Raw genomic sequence first — 15,927 nt, 5'->3', positions numbered from 1 at the left:
AACCGGACATAAATTATTGTTGATAAACAGCACAAGTAACAGTGAACACACTCAAAAATGAGGAACAACAAGAGGGAAAAGTGATATGCATATTTTAGAAGGTCGTTTTGCAAAAAGCGTAGTTGCATGTTGGCAGGTCTGTATATACCGAATATACTTACTCTGAGCATTGGTCCATTTTGGAACACATGAGGTTCATCACAGACCACACAGAACTCATTCAGAACCGGGATCCTCTGCTCTGCATACTCCATCGTCTGGAATTGCGTCATAAATAACACACACACACACACACACACACACACACACACACACACACACACTGTCAGAACAACCTTGGCAAACCTGATGACTCATCTATGTCTGTGCTGGCCATATAAAATTAATTAATCTGAACAATAATAAATTACACAAGATTTATACAAGCACTGCAACAATTCTATATATATTAAATAAATGCAACACTACAAATCAAACATTAATATAAAAGGCAGAAACACTTACTTTTGTGTGTTGTACAAGCACATTACTACATTAGCATTGTGTGCAGTAGGGCAGTACTCACTTGGACGAGAAAGCCACGGTCTCTGACTGGTATAGACTTTGCTCCGTTGTTTGGCTAGTAAACGAGATAATAAATAATGTAATGTAATAATTCCACACATCACTTTTATGCAAACCATAAACAAGTCTACAATATTAATGCAGTAGAGCAGGGGTTCTTTTTCCTAAGTTTTTTCCCATTTTCTTCCTAATTTACACGGCTAATTGCCCAATCCACTTATTAGGACTCCCCCTATCACTAATGATGCCCCAACACACCAGGAGGGTGAAGACTAACACATGCTTCCTCCGATACATGGCTCTTATCGAGCTGCTGCCGATGCAGAATTACCGAGTAGCATCACAGCGCGCTCTGAGGAAAGCACATCAACTCGGTTCTGATACTTCAGCTCACAGACGCCCTGTGTTGATCGACATCACCCTTTAAAGTGATCTAGGGAGAAAGCGCTCTCTCAAAGTGCTCTCTCAGGGCTCTGGCAACTGATGGCAAGCAACATAAATAGGATTCGAACCAGGGATCTCCTGATCATAGTGGCAGCGCTTAGCCCGCTGGACCACTTGGAGCAGGGGTTCTTAACTGAATCAAACCCACTCATTCTCAGGCTTCATTCACGGTACTGCATGTTTAAATTAAGTGGCTTTTTTATAAAGCTTTCTTTTCAATGATTCAAACTGACTCATTCGCTGTTCTACTCGTCTCTCTCCAGGCTGGATTAAAATTGAGCATTTTTAGTAGGCGGAATTGGAAGTGAAGATGTTTCCAAAAACTTAAAAAACGAAGAAAGCGAGGGGATTCGATGAAAATTACATGGAATATGTATTTTCGCAGCCCTGACGCAGCTTTGAAACAGCTTTTGAGTTTTGCAGAACGCTCTCTGCCTCAGTTCTGGATTTCACTGTTAACGGAGTTCCCAGCACTGGCGTTGAAAAAACTCCTCCCTTTTGGATCAACATTTCTCTACGAATCTGAATTTTCTTCACTTCACTTCACATGATTAAAAAAACAATACAGAGTCTGAACGTGGAAGATGATTTTCGTGAATTTGTCTGGAGCCTACAAGGGGTTCGCACAGTTAAAAAGATTAAGAACCCCTGCAGAAAAGAGTAATAAACTTTACTGCAATTAACCTTCATTACTGTTATAAAAAAAATCCTAATTTCTGGATTGTTTAACTATGAATACACTGTCCTAAAGTATTTGATTCAACTCCAGGTCAAATAAGGAGAGAAAAATAAACTGCTCTACAACTGGAATGCACTTTTTCAACATATATATATATATATATATAAAATAAAAGTACTTAATATGTCCAAATGAATATAAAAAACCTCCGAAAGGACAGATACTACACTGCAAAGTGCAACACATGCATTAGAAAGACTGTATTGTTCTTTGTAGGCATGCAAGCTGGTACTTTAACATGTTTGGGGTTCAAAATTTATTTAATAATGAAGACAAAATACATTTAGGTTATTTAATTTATTCAATATTAAAAAAATAGACCAAATGCAAGTGCTCAGTTTTTGGTCTTCAGCCAAATGGTTCATTTTGTTCCATTTAAATTTTGTCCCCAAAAATATTCAGGTGCATCACTAAATAATACTCTATTTGGATACAGTACTGTGCAACATGTCACAATTCATGTTTTTCAGTAAGGCTGTAATTAACAGGAATACAGTGGCTTGCAAAAATATTTATACCCCTTAAACGTATTTACATTTTGTCACCTTATACCCACAAACCTATATGTATTTTATTGAGGTTTAAAATTATACACCAACACAAAGTAGTGCATAATTGTGAAGCGGACACAATTTTCATAATTTTAATCCAATAAAAATCTAACAAAGTGTAACGTGCAAAAGTACTCAGCCCCTTTTACTCTGAAACTCCTAAATAAAAGCCAGTTCAATCAATTGCCTTCAGAATCATGAAGACCAAGGGACTCACCAGACAGGTGAGAGATAAAGTTGTAAAGAAGACGTTTAAAGCAGGGTTAGTTCATAAAAACGTATCCCAAGCTTTTAGCATCCCAAAAAGCACTGTTCAATCCATCATCCAAAAATGAACCTGAAAAAGTATTCTACAGCTGCAAACCTACCAAGACATGGCTGTCTACCCAAACTGACAGATGGAGCAATGAGAGAACTGGTCAGAGAAGCAGCCATGAGGCCCATGGTCACTCTGGAGGAGCTGCAGAAATCCACACCTCAGGTGGAAGAATCTCTCCACAGCTAAAAGATGTGCCCTCCACAAATCTAAAGCAAAGCGCTACAGTATGTATGGCAGAAAAGTAACACTGCGCATCACTCTGAACACACCATCCCCACTGTAAAACATGGTGGTGGCAGCATCATGCTGTGGGGATGCTTTTCTTTAGCAGGAACAGGGAAGCTGGTCAGAGTTGATGGTAAACTGGTCAGAACTAAAAACAGGGAAATCCTGGAAGAAACCCTGTTGGAGACTGCAAAAGAGTTGAGACTGAGAAGGAGATTCACCTTCCAGCAAGACAATGACCCTAAACATACAGCCAGAGCTACATTGAAATGTTTTAGATCAAATAATATTCATGTGTTAGAATGGCCCAGTCAAAGTCCTGGTCTAAATCCCTTTGAGCATCTGTGGAAAGACATGAAAATTGCTGGGATTCAGAGACGCTGTCCATCCAACCTGGCTGAGCTTAAGCTGTTTTGCAAAGAAGAATAGGGCAAAAACCTCAGTCTCTGGTAGAAGCAAACCCTAAAAGACGTGCAGCTGTAAGGTGGCTCTACTAAGTATTGATATACTTTTGCACGTCATTATTTTCAGATTTATATTCGATTCAAATTTTAAAACACGTATCATTTTCACTTTGTGTTGGTCTGTTACCTAAGATCTCAGTAAAATACATTTATGTTTGTGAATTTGAGCATAAATACTTTTGCAAGCCACTGTATCTAGACAAATTTTCCCAGACAGAGATTAAGCCTAGTCCTAGACTAAATTTTTTATTTCAATTAGAAATCTCCATCTTCATCTCTAAAATGCTGAGACTAGGCTCAAACCCTGTTTGACTAATTTAACCAAATCTGCTTCTTACCGGTGGTGTGGAAGAGAGCGCCGGGGCCAGGATGCCGATGAGCCCTGAGGTAAGCGAGAGGCGGCGGCTCTCACCGGCCGGCTCCTTGGGCAGTTCGCCCTTACCCATCTTAGTGCTGCTGGAGTAGGACCTGCTGAGCAGCCGGTGGTGGTGCTTGAGGCCGTCCAGCTCCTCGGTGCGCACACTGCCTGAGCACGAGCGGCTCAGGAGCCGGTGGGGCTTCAGAGCACCGCCACAATCACTACTCCCACCAGTACCACTACCACCACCGCCTCCGCCGCCGTGATCGCAGCGAGGCTCGCCCGAGCGGGGCAGCAGCCGGTGAGGCCGCAGGCCGGCCCCACACTCCTCAGGCTTCACCGTGGCCCGTGGCAGCAGCCGGTGGGGCTGAGGCTTGAGGACAGGCGGCAGCTCCAGGCGTGGCTCGCCCGACAGCGAGTGGCCGAGCAGCTTGTGCGATTTTCCGGCACAGCCATCCACTTCCGGCTTCACGGAGCTGGAGCAGGTCCGGCGCAGGAGCCGGTGCGACTTGGATACGCAGCCGTCCTGCTCGGGCTTCAGCTTCTTCTTGTTCTTCACACACCCGGGAGGAGGGTAGCTGGGGGACCTCACATTAAAAGAGAAGAAAGAAATGATGAGTTCAAACGCTGGAAGTGAAATCAAAAGCAAAAATTGTACTCATTTTGCCTAGTTAGTTTTATTTCCCACTGAAGTTTAGTGAGGAGCTTAACAAGCCCTATCCTGGCATCATCGCCTCATAAAGTGAGCAGCATCTCCCTATACTGAAAAATGATTGGTTAGCAGAATGCTGTAAAATTTGGCGAGTTGCTTGCTCAAGTGTTGTTTTGATTATTGCATCTCTCTCTTGAGCAACACAAATTTATTTTATTTCTGTTTTGAAATAAAGGCTGTTTTACAGTTACAGTAGATACAGTAATCACAAACATAAACGTTTCTGCCCATACTGCTGTATGATGCACATGCATGAGAACGGGATATCCAAACCATCTAAAAAAGTGCTTTCGCACTGCAAACGAACCGGATTATTGTTACATTCATCTGGACCAAATGTCACTTTTAGAGATTCACTACCAATTCTTTCAGTCAAAAAAATGTGCAAAAACAGGATAATTTACCAAACAATGGCTCATTTATTTTGAGCCCTACTTTTTAAAGTTTTAGAGTTTTTAAACACTGCGTCCACTCACTGTAAACTCTATTAGCTGTTTCTACTTAGCTGCTCCACTTTGTAGATGCAAAGTCAGAGACAGAGGCTCTGAATCTGTTGCTGCACAGTTTATGTTGGTCATTCATCATGTTAGAGAGAATGAGCAAAATCTGTTTGAAATGATGTTAAGTAACATGGCAACACTGAAGAAGCATAGACCTATTATTTAAGAAAAATGTTTATTAAAAACAGATCTCGGATAGATTAAAACAAACAACGCGAACAATGTGCAAAAACACAAAAAACAGTAATAAGGCTATGCACTGCACTGCACAGCGCTGCAAGTCAAGTGCAAGAAAGTGGTGTGTGCACTGTGCACTCAAAACACAGTTTGATTTGTTCCTTTGCTTTATTGTGATTATCACGTCATATCTTAATATAAAATAAAAATAACATTAAAAAATAGATGCCTACATCACAGACTATTTTCTTGAGCCTGACCCGACAAAAATGGTGGGAAATCTCGACCCGACCCGGGTCAGGCCTTGGATCGGGTTAGGGCAGAGTATCAAAACTCTACATCAGGTGGGGTTAAACATAGGTACTAGAGTGGACCCATGTGACATTAAGGCTGACTGTAATAACAGGCCCATTTAAAGTCCAACTGGGTCCCAGTCAAAAAAAAAAACATGTTTAAACCCACTTAGAGCCCATTCCCACCTAAAACCCACCTAGTCCACATTTTACTTGTGTGTGCCCCATAGGAGCATGTTGGCTGCAATATCCGATATGGAAACAATTTTAAATGTTGTTGTCTAGACAGATTCCCAGTAAACATGTGACACTGTGAATTGAGGAATGTTAAACACCAATAGAACTTCAGAAATATTCAGAATTAAGCCTCGCTCATTGATCAATGATCAATTAACATACTGCTATACCATGACTTTTGACATGCCATTGTATATCCACCTATTCAAGCTACAGCAGTTCAGATGTAGACGCGTATGATGATCTTGATTAACTCAAAAATGCTTTAGTCCATACTGCTTATTGAATAAGACAATCAGAAGTGAGACTTTTAAAAAACAGCAGTATTAATAATAGTCTTTTTTTATCTGAAGTAAAAATACACTGTTATAATGCACATTTTTGTGCAAAAACAAACCCAAATGTAGAGTGTGGATCTTTAAAAATTAACAGTATTTAAAACCAACTATGAGAGTATAAGTTGTGAAGTTAAGCAAAATGTGGCTCAAAGAAGTGCCCTTTAATTTCAGCTTTATATGATAATTATGTTTTCCATTTTTAGATCTAAACCGTCTTCAATTTTGCATTCATTAAAGATCAACTGATTTTTTAAAAGATATCAAAATAAGATTGAACCAAAGCAACAAGATATGAATGTTAATGACTGATGAGAATCTTCACACACCACGCAAAACTATTTCAGCTTATCAGTAAAAATCACAAGGAAAAATACATGTTTAGACTGTTTAATTTGAGAAGAGAAGTGGTCAAACCACAGGTGTCAATTATAGGAATGCGCCAAATTTTTGGCATGTAATTTTAGTGCATGTAATTAGTTCTATTTCAATGTTTCCTCTAACAAAGGAACAGATGTTTTTTTTTTTTTCTGCTGGAGTTTTTAAACACTGTGTCCACTCACTGTCCACTCTAATAGATGCATTTATCTAGTTCATAGACCTTGTAGACAGAAGCTCTGAATCTGTTGCTCCACAATTTGTGCTGGTCATCCTCTAGTCCAAGGGTCGGCAATAGGCGGCCCGGGGACCAGATCTGGCCAGTGAGGTTGTTTTAACTATAATGAACGTTAATGGAAAAAAAATAAATAAAATGTTTTCCTAGCGAGCTTTTGTTTACATTCCTCCCCTGTCTCTCTGTCGCGCTCAGCGTGACATTAGTTTCCACTTGTTCTTGTTTTTCTGCCTGTTTTTGGGCTCCCTATCTCCTTATAAGTGCATTTTTTTCCCGGGCATTTCCCAATTCACTAGCCAGGGCAGTTTATTTATTTATTTATTATTATTATTTTTAATTAATTAATTAATTAATTCCTTTCTTTCCTCCTGAGGTTATCTGCTTTGAGATCAGCTGTTCTGCAATAATTGGGTTCAACAACCCTCTGGGCTGGAGAGCTACTAGTCTGTAGCACCTCATCCCTTTATGCTTTATTTTCCAAAACAGAATTCTTTTAAAATTAAATAATAGGTCTATGCTTCTTCGGTGTTGCAGTGTTAATTATCATTATTTTGAACATATTACGCTCAATAAAACAGCCCAAAAATGTGTTTAAAAAGCTCATAAATATGTCTCATAATGACAGCGGGGCAGGGCGGGCTTGGGCAGAACGTGGGCGGGCTTGGGCCGGGTCCCATTTTTTGGGCCCGATCTAAACTTTAATGCTGCTGGTGGACAATTCTCAGTCCAGAAGTAATACTGTGGTGTTTAAAAACTCCAGCAGCACTGCTGTCTAATCAACTTGTACCAGCACAAAACACACTACTAATACACAACCACCATGCTGATCAGTGCTGAATAACCCCCCACCCAAATAATAATAATAATAGCTGCTCTGTGGTGGTCCTTACCACTAAAAAACAGGCTAATATAGATAAAGTGTGCAGAGAAACACATACAGGAATAAAGTCTATAATTATAGATCTACGAAGTGCTCCTATATAGAGCGTAGTGAAGCTAAAAAGATGGAGAATAGGTGTAGAAACATAGAGGTGGTCACATAGTGAACTGTGTCTGAAATCTGAAATGAAACTGATTGTGCAGTGGTGGAGTAGTATTGCTCTTACCTGCGGAGAGTGGAGAAGATGTGCAGAGGAGACTTCACCTTCTTGTCCGTCTGCTTTTTGCTATGTGGGCAGTTGATCTTATCTTTAGTATGATGCTTCCACTGCTGTGTGACAAAGGTCTGCATTATTCTATTCAAAAAACAAAAAGGAATATAACAAATGAGCTATAGTGGCTATAGAGAATATCCACTATTACTATTAACTATTAAGTCAAAAGTGTCTCAAGCTACACTAGGCCATATTTATCAAGTTTCTCATAGTAAGAATAATGATTTATTTAGGGCGTCAGTGTGTCTTTGCTATCATAATGACGGGAAGTCATTATGCCTTGTGCAGCTTAAGATGCTCAAAAGGAATGTACCAATTCTCTTAATTAATCATGGGTGTGTTTTGGGCGTAACATAAAATAGATAAATAAATCAGTGTGTTACTTGCCACTCCCTTTAAGAGCCAGGTGTGCCCTGACTTTGGCGGATCGGGATTTTAACTAGCACAGTGGCCCAGCACTGGGGTCTTGGTTTCAAGTCCCTATCTGGGTGGAGTTTCCATGTTCTCCCTGGATGTCTGCGTTGGTTTTCTCCGGGGACTCTGGTTTTCTCCCACAGTCCAAAAACATGTAGATCAGGTCAATTGGATACTCTAACAAGCCCAGAAATATGTATTTCCTCTAAATTAACTTTTATATGTATGTATATGTATGTGTATTGTACAGGATTTTGTGTGTATAAAATATATGTATGACTGTGCCCAGATATGGATTGGCACTCTGTCCTGGGTAAATGTTACCCTGCCCGATGCAGTCCTCCAGGTGGACGGTTGTTTCCGGTTGAGAGTACGATGTGCGCTCTTGGCTACCGCTTCTCACCGGTGTGTGAATGAGTGCTGAGTATAAATGGCGTGTGTAAAATGTGTAAATTGTAAAGCGCTCTTGGGTTTCTAGAAAGGCGCTATATAAGTGTAACTTCATTCATTTATTTATTCATTCATTAACGGTGCAGCGCTTCTGCGCTTCATGCTATGAAGATGCGCTAGCAGCTAATTTACAAGAACAGCAATGTTATTTTAATTTGTATTCTGTTTTTTGTTGATGTAAAAGTTGGGTCTGTGCACTGCTGTGTGCGCGGCACACCCGCGTAGCCAAGATAGCAATGAACCTCATGAACCTTGTGAAGATCGTTGACTGTTGTCAGGGTTCAAATCAGTCAGTGGAGCACCACTAGCAGTGTTTTCCACCGCCAGAAATTTACCTGAACACACCTCACTTCCAGACCCCCTTGCCTTCGGTGTAGATTTAAACGGCGCAGGCGCAAGGTGTAAAAATAGACTGTTTACAGGGTGTCAGACAGCAAAGAGCCTCACAGCATATCTTGTGCAGGGTGTACGAATTAGATAACTATTGTGAGCTGATCTTAGATCAGTATGTGTCCTCTAAGATGCTTGAAAAATGAGGCCCAATGAAGAAGAATGAGAATGTTATGAAAAAAAGTAGTACATAAATATATATATAAATATATATACTTTTTCAGCTGATGTCCCAGGCCGAACCTGTCTTTTGTGGACACTTGAAATACATCTACGGTGGGAACTGCAGGAAAAGTACAGAACAGAATCAATATCACAGTTTAAACAGCATTAAAACTGAGTTAAACACACTGCTCTTCATGCACTGTCAGCTTCTATTCTATGACAGTCAGATTTGTAACAGAATGACCGACAATGTCAAGATACTAATAATTACATTACATTATATTTGGCAGACGCTTTTGTCCAAAGCGACTTACAATAGTCAAGATAATGCATTTCATATATCCAGGATTAGAGTAAAATAAATATTGGACAGTTAAATCTGTCTCTAATAAATATATATGTCACGATTCTCTAAATCCTCGATTCGATTTTATTTCAGATTTTAGGGTCACAATGCGATTCGATTCTCGATTTTCTTTTTTCATTTTTTTTTACAGCAGAGAGGCCTATGCCAGTTTTAGATTAGTCTTTGGTCAGTCATTGGTTTGATTTATCAAATTTACAATATCTTATTTCAAAAGGTGGGCTTCATATAAGTAATGCAAAGTGATACAAGTGATCTGTAATACACCACATTAGGCACTAATGGTCAAATTAAAATAATTTAATTAAGATATATATGCATGCTGAGCCATTTGCTGAGGAGCATAGTGCTCAGAGAGTCACTACATCCCTACACACCTCCAAACTTCATGTGCCCTTCAGATCATCTCAATAACAGTAGAGCATAAAGAGCTTTATGGAAGTTTCCATGGCCAAGCAGCTTCATCCAAGCCTTACAATCACCAAACAAAATGAAGGCAAAAAAGTGTTTATAAGTGTTTGGACACACTTTTTTGATGTTGCACCCATTGCTGATACAGATATGCAAATACATACACCCTCCACACTCCACTAGAGGAGATAAACATAAAGACTGGTGTTGAGTATTGAGCTGTAGAGCAGTGGAACTGTGTTCTCTGGAATGGTGGAGCTCCATCCAATACTTCTAGGATAAGTTAGGATGCTAGGTGGGCTGGTGACTTTCCAAGATCTGGACCACACTAATGCTCTTGTCAATGAATGCAATCAAATCCTCATAGCAATGCTCTAAGATTTAGTATAAAGTCCTCCATCAAACATCAGATTATTGAGCATTGAGATCAGAAGAAAGCAAGTGTCCCAATACTTTTGTCCATATAATGTTTATCCTATTCTTTAATAGGTGCCATTGTCACCAGATGATCAATGGTTAGAATATTATTGCTGATTAATGTATAAGATCTTTACTTGCATATATTTTTTCAGTTACTAATACATTTTATGTAATAAAAAATATTAATCAATCAGTTGACCTTGCTTTAAAGCAGTGAGATTACAATATTTACATTAGATCTGCTACTAAGAGATCTAATGGCACTGTGTGCGTGTGTGTGTGTGTGTGTGTGTGTGTGTGTGTGTGACAGAGAGAGAGAAAGAGAGAGATCTGACCTGGTCCATTTAGGTACTGCGTGAGGGAGCAGTGAAGACGCACGATAACAGGTTCCGTCCGGATCACATCCCAGGCGAGGGCAATTTCCTCCTGCAGACCAAAGAAAATATATTAATACATTATAAACTATTTATTACTATTAACTTTAGTTAATTTAACTAATAATTAATATTTAGAATGATAAATTATCATGTTCCTATACAATTACATAAATACTTACATCTAGGAAACTGACATCAATGTGTAGATCGATGTCTACATCATCAATTGCACCATATTCCCTGAAACAAAATAAAACATAATTTATTGGTATTTAGTTCACTTAGTTCAGAATCTGAATGATTTGTGCATTGTATTGTATTCTGTGTGTGAAAGAATGTGAAGTGTATTCAGTCATAGGTTGATAAAATCCTTATTTAAGCCCATAGCAAATATGTAGTCGTTATACATCATTTACAGTATAAATGGCTGCAGGGTGCATTCACTGTTGATCTCCACTGGATGGACATCAGAGAACTGATGTCCAGCAAACTGGAAATTAGCCAGACGATAAATACATACCTTAGATTAATACAATATAAATGGTTCATGCTAACTTATAGACTCCTGTGAAATTAAATTTGTATAATAAAAATATACCTCATATTGGGAGTCCAAAGGAACCCTGTTTCACTGTGTCTGGCAAGATACCAAAAGTCGCACGCACACACATATACGGGCGAGCCCCTTGTGTAACATGCACACAATCTGGGTGGTTGGGCGGGCGTGGCACATGTAAACCGGAGCGTTCCAAATTAATGTTTAATTTAATGTAAATAGCCCTAATATATATCGTCGCTGTCCAATGAAAAACAGTATCTCCATTTTTGTCGATTTTTGGTTTACTACATAATTTGAACAGACAAACTGTCTCTTACACTGTGCCAAAATTCCTTGATGAACGGACCAATAGAAACTCTTCAAAATGACCAGAAATAGACTCTTTTTAGATTGACTTCCACTGAAAGTTTACAAGGTTTTTTTTCTCTCCTGTAAAGTTGCTATTTTGGAGATAAGGGTGTTTTCTTATTGGACAGCGATGATATGTGTGCTAGACTGTTACCCTTTTTTTTTGTTTTGTCTTGTTTATTTCACTTTGTCTGTAAGATGTTGTGATATATAAAATCCAGTGGCGTGCAGTGAATACAATGGGTACCCCTACTGCAAAATATTGACTTAGTATCTCAAAATATTGACTTAGTATCTCAAAATATTGACTTAGTATCTCAAAATATTGACTTAGTATCTCAAAATATTGAGATAATATCTCAAAATATTGACTTAGTATCTCAAAATATTGACTTAGTATCTCAAAATATTGAGATAGCAATTTACTTAATAATAATATAAAAAAATTGCTGGAGTATTTTTATTTTTTAGGTGGTGGGAATGGGCTTCCATACCATACACTTACAATAGCTATGATATATATTTCCTGATTAAAAACTATGTAATTATTTACATGCACTTATTGTCACCCCTTCTCTGAAGGGTTAGAAGGGCCTCACTGCACACCACTGATAAAATTTAAATAAAAAAAAACACATGGTTCATGTAAACCTTACACTAACACAATAAATACAAGCTGACAGAACACCATTATCAGTCTGTTATATGACATATTATTCACTCATTCTCAAAGCTAATGTGGAATAATACCATTTCCTTTAGACGACCGTGCTCCCAGTCTGACTTTCAGTACAGAACCCATATCTTTGTTTCCAGCAGCAGCAGCAGCAGCAGCAGCAGCAGCAGCTCACACAGAGATGTGTGAAGCAACACCAAAACTGATGACATGACTATTCAGCCCGTTGGCAGCTTTCCAAATACCCCTCCCCAGCGGATTGGAACACAAATGAATAGAGCTACCAACTTCCTACAGCAGGAAAACGGGGCGTTAACTACAGAATGGAAACACAGCATTTAACTGCAAAATATCATTATATCTGTAACACTAAAAACTGATATATAAACTGTTATATAAGTAATATACAGTATCTCACAAACATGAGTACACCCCACACATTTCTGTAAATATTTTATTATATATACAGCTCTTGAAAAAAAATAAGAGACCACTTAAAAATGATTAGTTTCTTTGATTTTACCAAATTGAAAACCTCTGGAATATAATCAAGAGGAAGAAGGATGATCACAAACCATCAAACCAAACTGAACTGCTTGAATTGTTGCACCAGGAGTAAAGGCATAAAGTTATCCAAAAGCAGTGTGTAAGACTGGTGGAGGAGAACGTGCCATGATGCATAAAAACTGTCATTAAAACCAGGGTTATTCCACCAAATATTGATTTCTGAAATCTTAAAACTTAATGAATATGAACTTGTTTTTTTTTTTTACATTATTTGAGATCTGAAAGCTCTGCATCTTTTTTTTATTATTTCAGCCATTTCTGATTTTCTGCAAATAAATGCTCTAAATGACGATATTTTTATTTGGAATTTGGGGGAAAGTTGTCCGTAGTTTATAGAATAAAACAACATTGTTCATTTTACTCAAACATAAACCTATAAATATCAACTGAAGTGGCCTCTTAATTCTTTCCAGAGCTGTATATATTCATGGGACAACACTGAAGATATGTATTGTATTACAATATAAATTTGCTGTGGCCTCAAAATAACTCAACACACTAAGCCATTAATGTTTAAAACACTGGCAACAAAAGTGAGCACATTCAAATTGTGTCAAAATTTTTTGTGGCCACCTCTATTTTCTAGCACTGCGTGTTGGGCAGGGGCGGGGCAAACGTGAAGATATAATTAACCTGCGTTAAAAAAAAATAATAATAACACGATACTGATTCCAAATTAAATGTGTTAAAGTTTTTTAATGTACCTATTTATTTTATTTATGTATTTTATATACTTTTTTCCCATTTTCTCCCCAATTTTACACAGACAATTACCCAACCCACTCATTAAGACTCCCCTTATCACTAGTGATGCCCCAACACACCAGGAGGTTAAAGTCTTGCACATGCCTCCTCTAATACATGTGAACTCTTTTTAAGCTGCTGGTGCAGCATTGTCGAGTAGCATTACAGTGCACTCGGAGGAGAGCGCAGCGACTCTGTTCTGATACATCAGCTCACAGACGCCTTGTGCTGATCAACATCATTCTTTAGAGTGATGAGGGGAGAGAGCGCCATCTAGCCACCCGGAGAAAGAGCAAGGACAATTGTGCTCTCTCAGGGCTCCAGTAGCCGATGGCAAGCTGCATGAACAGGATTTGAACCAGCGATCTCCTGTTCTCCAAGTGGCAGTGCTTAGCCTACTGGACCACTCAGAGCCCACGTTAATGCTTTGGCATTGACAGCCCTAATTACAATACGTTATTAATTTTGGTCGATAAAATATATAATTCTGACATTTAGTATAACAATGAATGACTTAAAACTGACTTAAAATCTGAATTAAAAAATTTCCAGTTTATGTAACGCTTCCTGTAATGAACATCAGTCTGTGACAGATACTGTAAATAATGCTTATTAAAATACTAGAAATGTGCATTTATTAATTTAAAAATAATATCAGCCCTATCTGTGAGTGAAGAAGGTTCTTGGGAAGATTCTTCACACACATAGCTCTCTCTTCAGGACAGTAAAATATATTTTTTGTATGCCATCGCTGACGGAAACCCTCTGTAGCACCGTTATTTTTAACAGTGCGTGCTTGCAGAATGTGTGCAGTGTGCTTATGATTTTACTCTTTCCAGAGAACAGTAAGCTTCGCTATATTTGGTGGAAGTGCAGGGCGAGAGAACACAACAGTGCTGCATCATTTCATTCCAGTACTACTTCACTAGAAGAGGTGTGTGGTTGAAAGAATGAGAGAGACAGAGAATACGAGAGAAAAACAGAGAGAGAGAGAGAGAGAGAGACAGGTATAAAAGCACACATAGAGCCAGTGTTCGCAGTTACTCGCAGAGCTTGCTATCCCAAACCTCTCGACAGTGAAAGACAATAACTGTGAAACACAAAATACACACAACTGACTCGGCGGTATTTGAGAATGAGTGCTTGATTGACTGCACTGCACACTCAGCCTGTACTGTTATGACTGAATAACCCCCTTTCAGTCCTATATATATATATATACATATACACGGTACTGTGCAAAAGTTTTAGGCACCAAAGGCAACAAATTAGACTAATGCATTTATCTCAGCAATATGAGTGTTTTTACCTAAAAAACACACCACAGAAAAAACACTTATTCTTTACTGAAATAAATTCCCACTTATATAATATATATAAGTGTTTTGTGTTATAGTGTTGTACAAATGTTTAAGGCACCTGTGGGAATTTCAGTGAAGAAAGTGTATTTTCTGTGGCGCTTTTCTCAGATAAAAACATTCATATTGCTGAGATAAATGGATTAGTGTAATTTGCTTTGGTGCCTAAAACGTTTTGGTCAGAAGGAATTTTTATAACCACAAATCAGAAAAGTTTGGAAAACGCAAAAAAAATAAAAATAAAATAAAACAATAATAATAAAAATAATAAATAAATAGTTATTTAATTGTAGACAGTATAAACCCATGATATTTTATATTTTTGGCACCCACATTTCTTTGTTCTTTGTAAATATACAACATATATATTTTTTAAATAATCTGAGATAGGGCTAATTTTTTAAACCTTGTATTGAGCAAAAGTATCAAAAATGTTCACATTCAAGTGTAGATACTAGGGTTTAAAATACTTCTGTAAAAGGTGAAGCATCAACTCAAACTTTGTACTCTTTAAGTAAAAGTGTAAAAGTACTGGTTTCAAAACTATTTAAAGTATAAAAGTAAAAGTAATGTAAGGGGGAAAAATCCCATTAAAGAATAAAAGCTTAGGATGCACCACAGGAGCCTATAATGTGCTACTACTACTACTTTCCCACACCCCTAAAAACACATTTTCTAAAAGCCATAATGACTATAATGCACTAGGCTCCCTGTTTCAGCTGCATATAGTCACATACAAAAAAATAATGTTTTTAAGCACAGTCTAAATACTGTATATTACAAAAGAAGCTTGGTTGGGACATTTGGCTTGAGTTCTCTCGAGTCTCTGCACGGATCATCTTCATATGTGCAGGAGTGATGGATCACGGTACAAACAAATAGGGTGTTTATACTTCTCATCCAATCACAATCAGATCTGGATGGAGAGATTTATCTGGATAGGCTTTATATTTTTGAATGACGAGAAACCGGAAAGAAAATGAAATGAAGCTGAAATAA

At 38.2% G+C, this 15,927-nt stretch overlaps 1 protein-coding gene across 1 annotated transcript in view; it reads right to left on the bottom strand.

Annotated features, from left to right (window-relative positions):
* Positions 1–15,927, bottom strand: part of parp8 (poly (ADP-ribose) polymerase family, member 8) — a 115,520-nt gene that overhangs the window by 17,124 nt on the left and 82,469 nt on the right. The window contains exons 8-14 of the mRNA XM_022664905.2: positions 10,856–10,916; positions 10,635–10,725; positions 9,156–9,222; positions 7,638–7,766; positions 3,645–4,251; positions 566–619; positions 162–257 (exon numbers count right to left, since the gene is read on the bottom strand). Of these exons, the coding sequence (XP_022520626.2) occupies positions 162–257; positions 566–619; positions 3,645–4,251; positions 7,638–7,766; positions 9,156–9,222; positions 10,635–10,725; positions 10,856–10,916 (1,105 nt within the window). The remainder of the gene's footprint in view (positions 1–161; positions 258–565; positions 620–3,644; positions 4,252–7,637; positions 7,767–9,155; positions 9,223–10,634; positions 10,726–10,855; positions 10,917–15,927) is intronic.

Source organism: Astyanax mexicanus, chromosome 22, assembly GCF_023375975.1.
Source record: "Astyanax mexicanus isolate ESR-SI-001 chromosome 22, AstMex3_surface, whole genome shotgun sequence".
Lineage (NCBI taxonomy): Eukaryota > Metazoa > Chordata > Actinopteri > Characiformes > Acestrorhamphidae > Astyanax > Astyanax mexicanus.
Note: the sequence above shows the minus strand (reverse complement) of the source record. Positions and strands in the feature narration are given on the sequence as shown.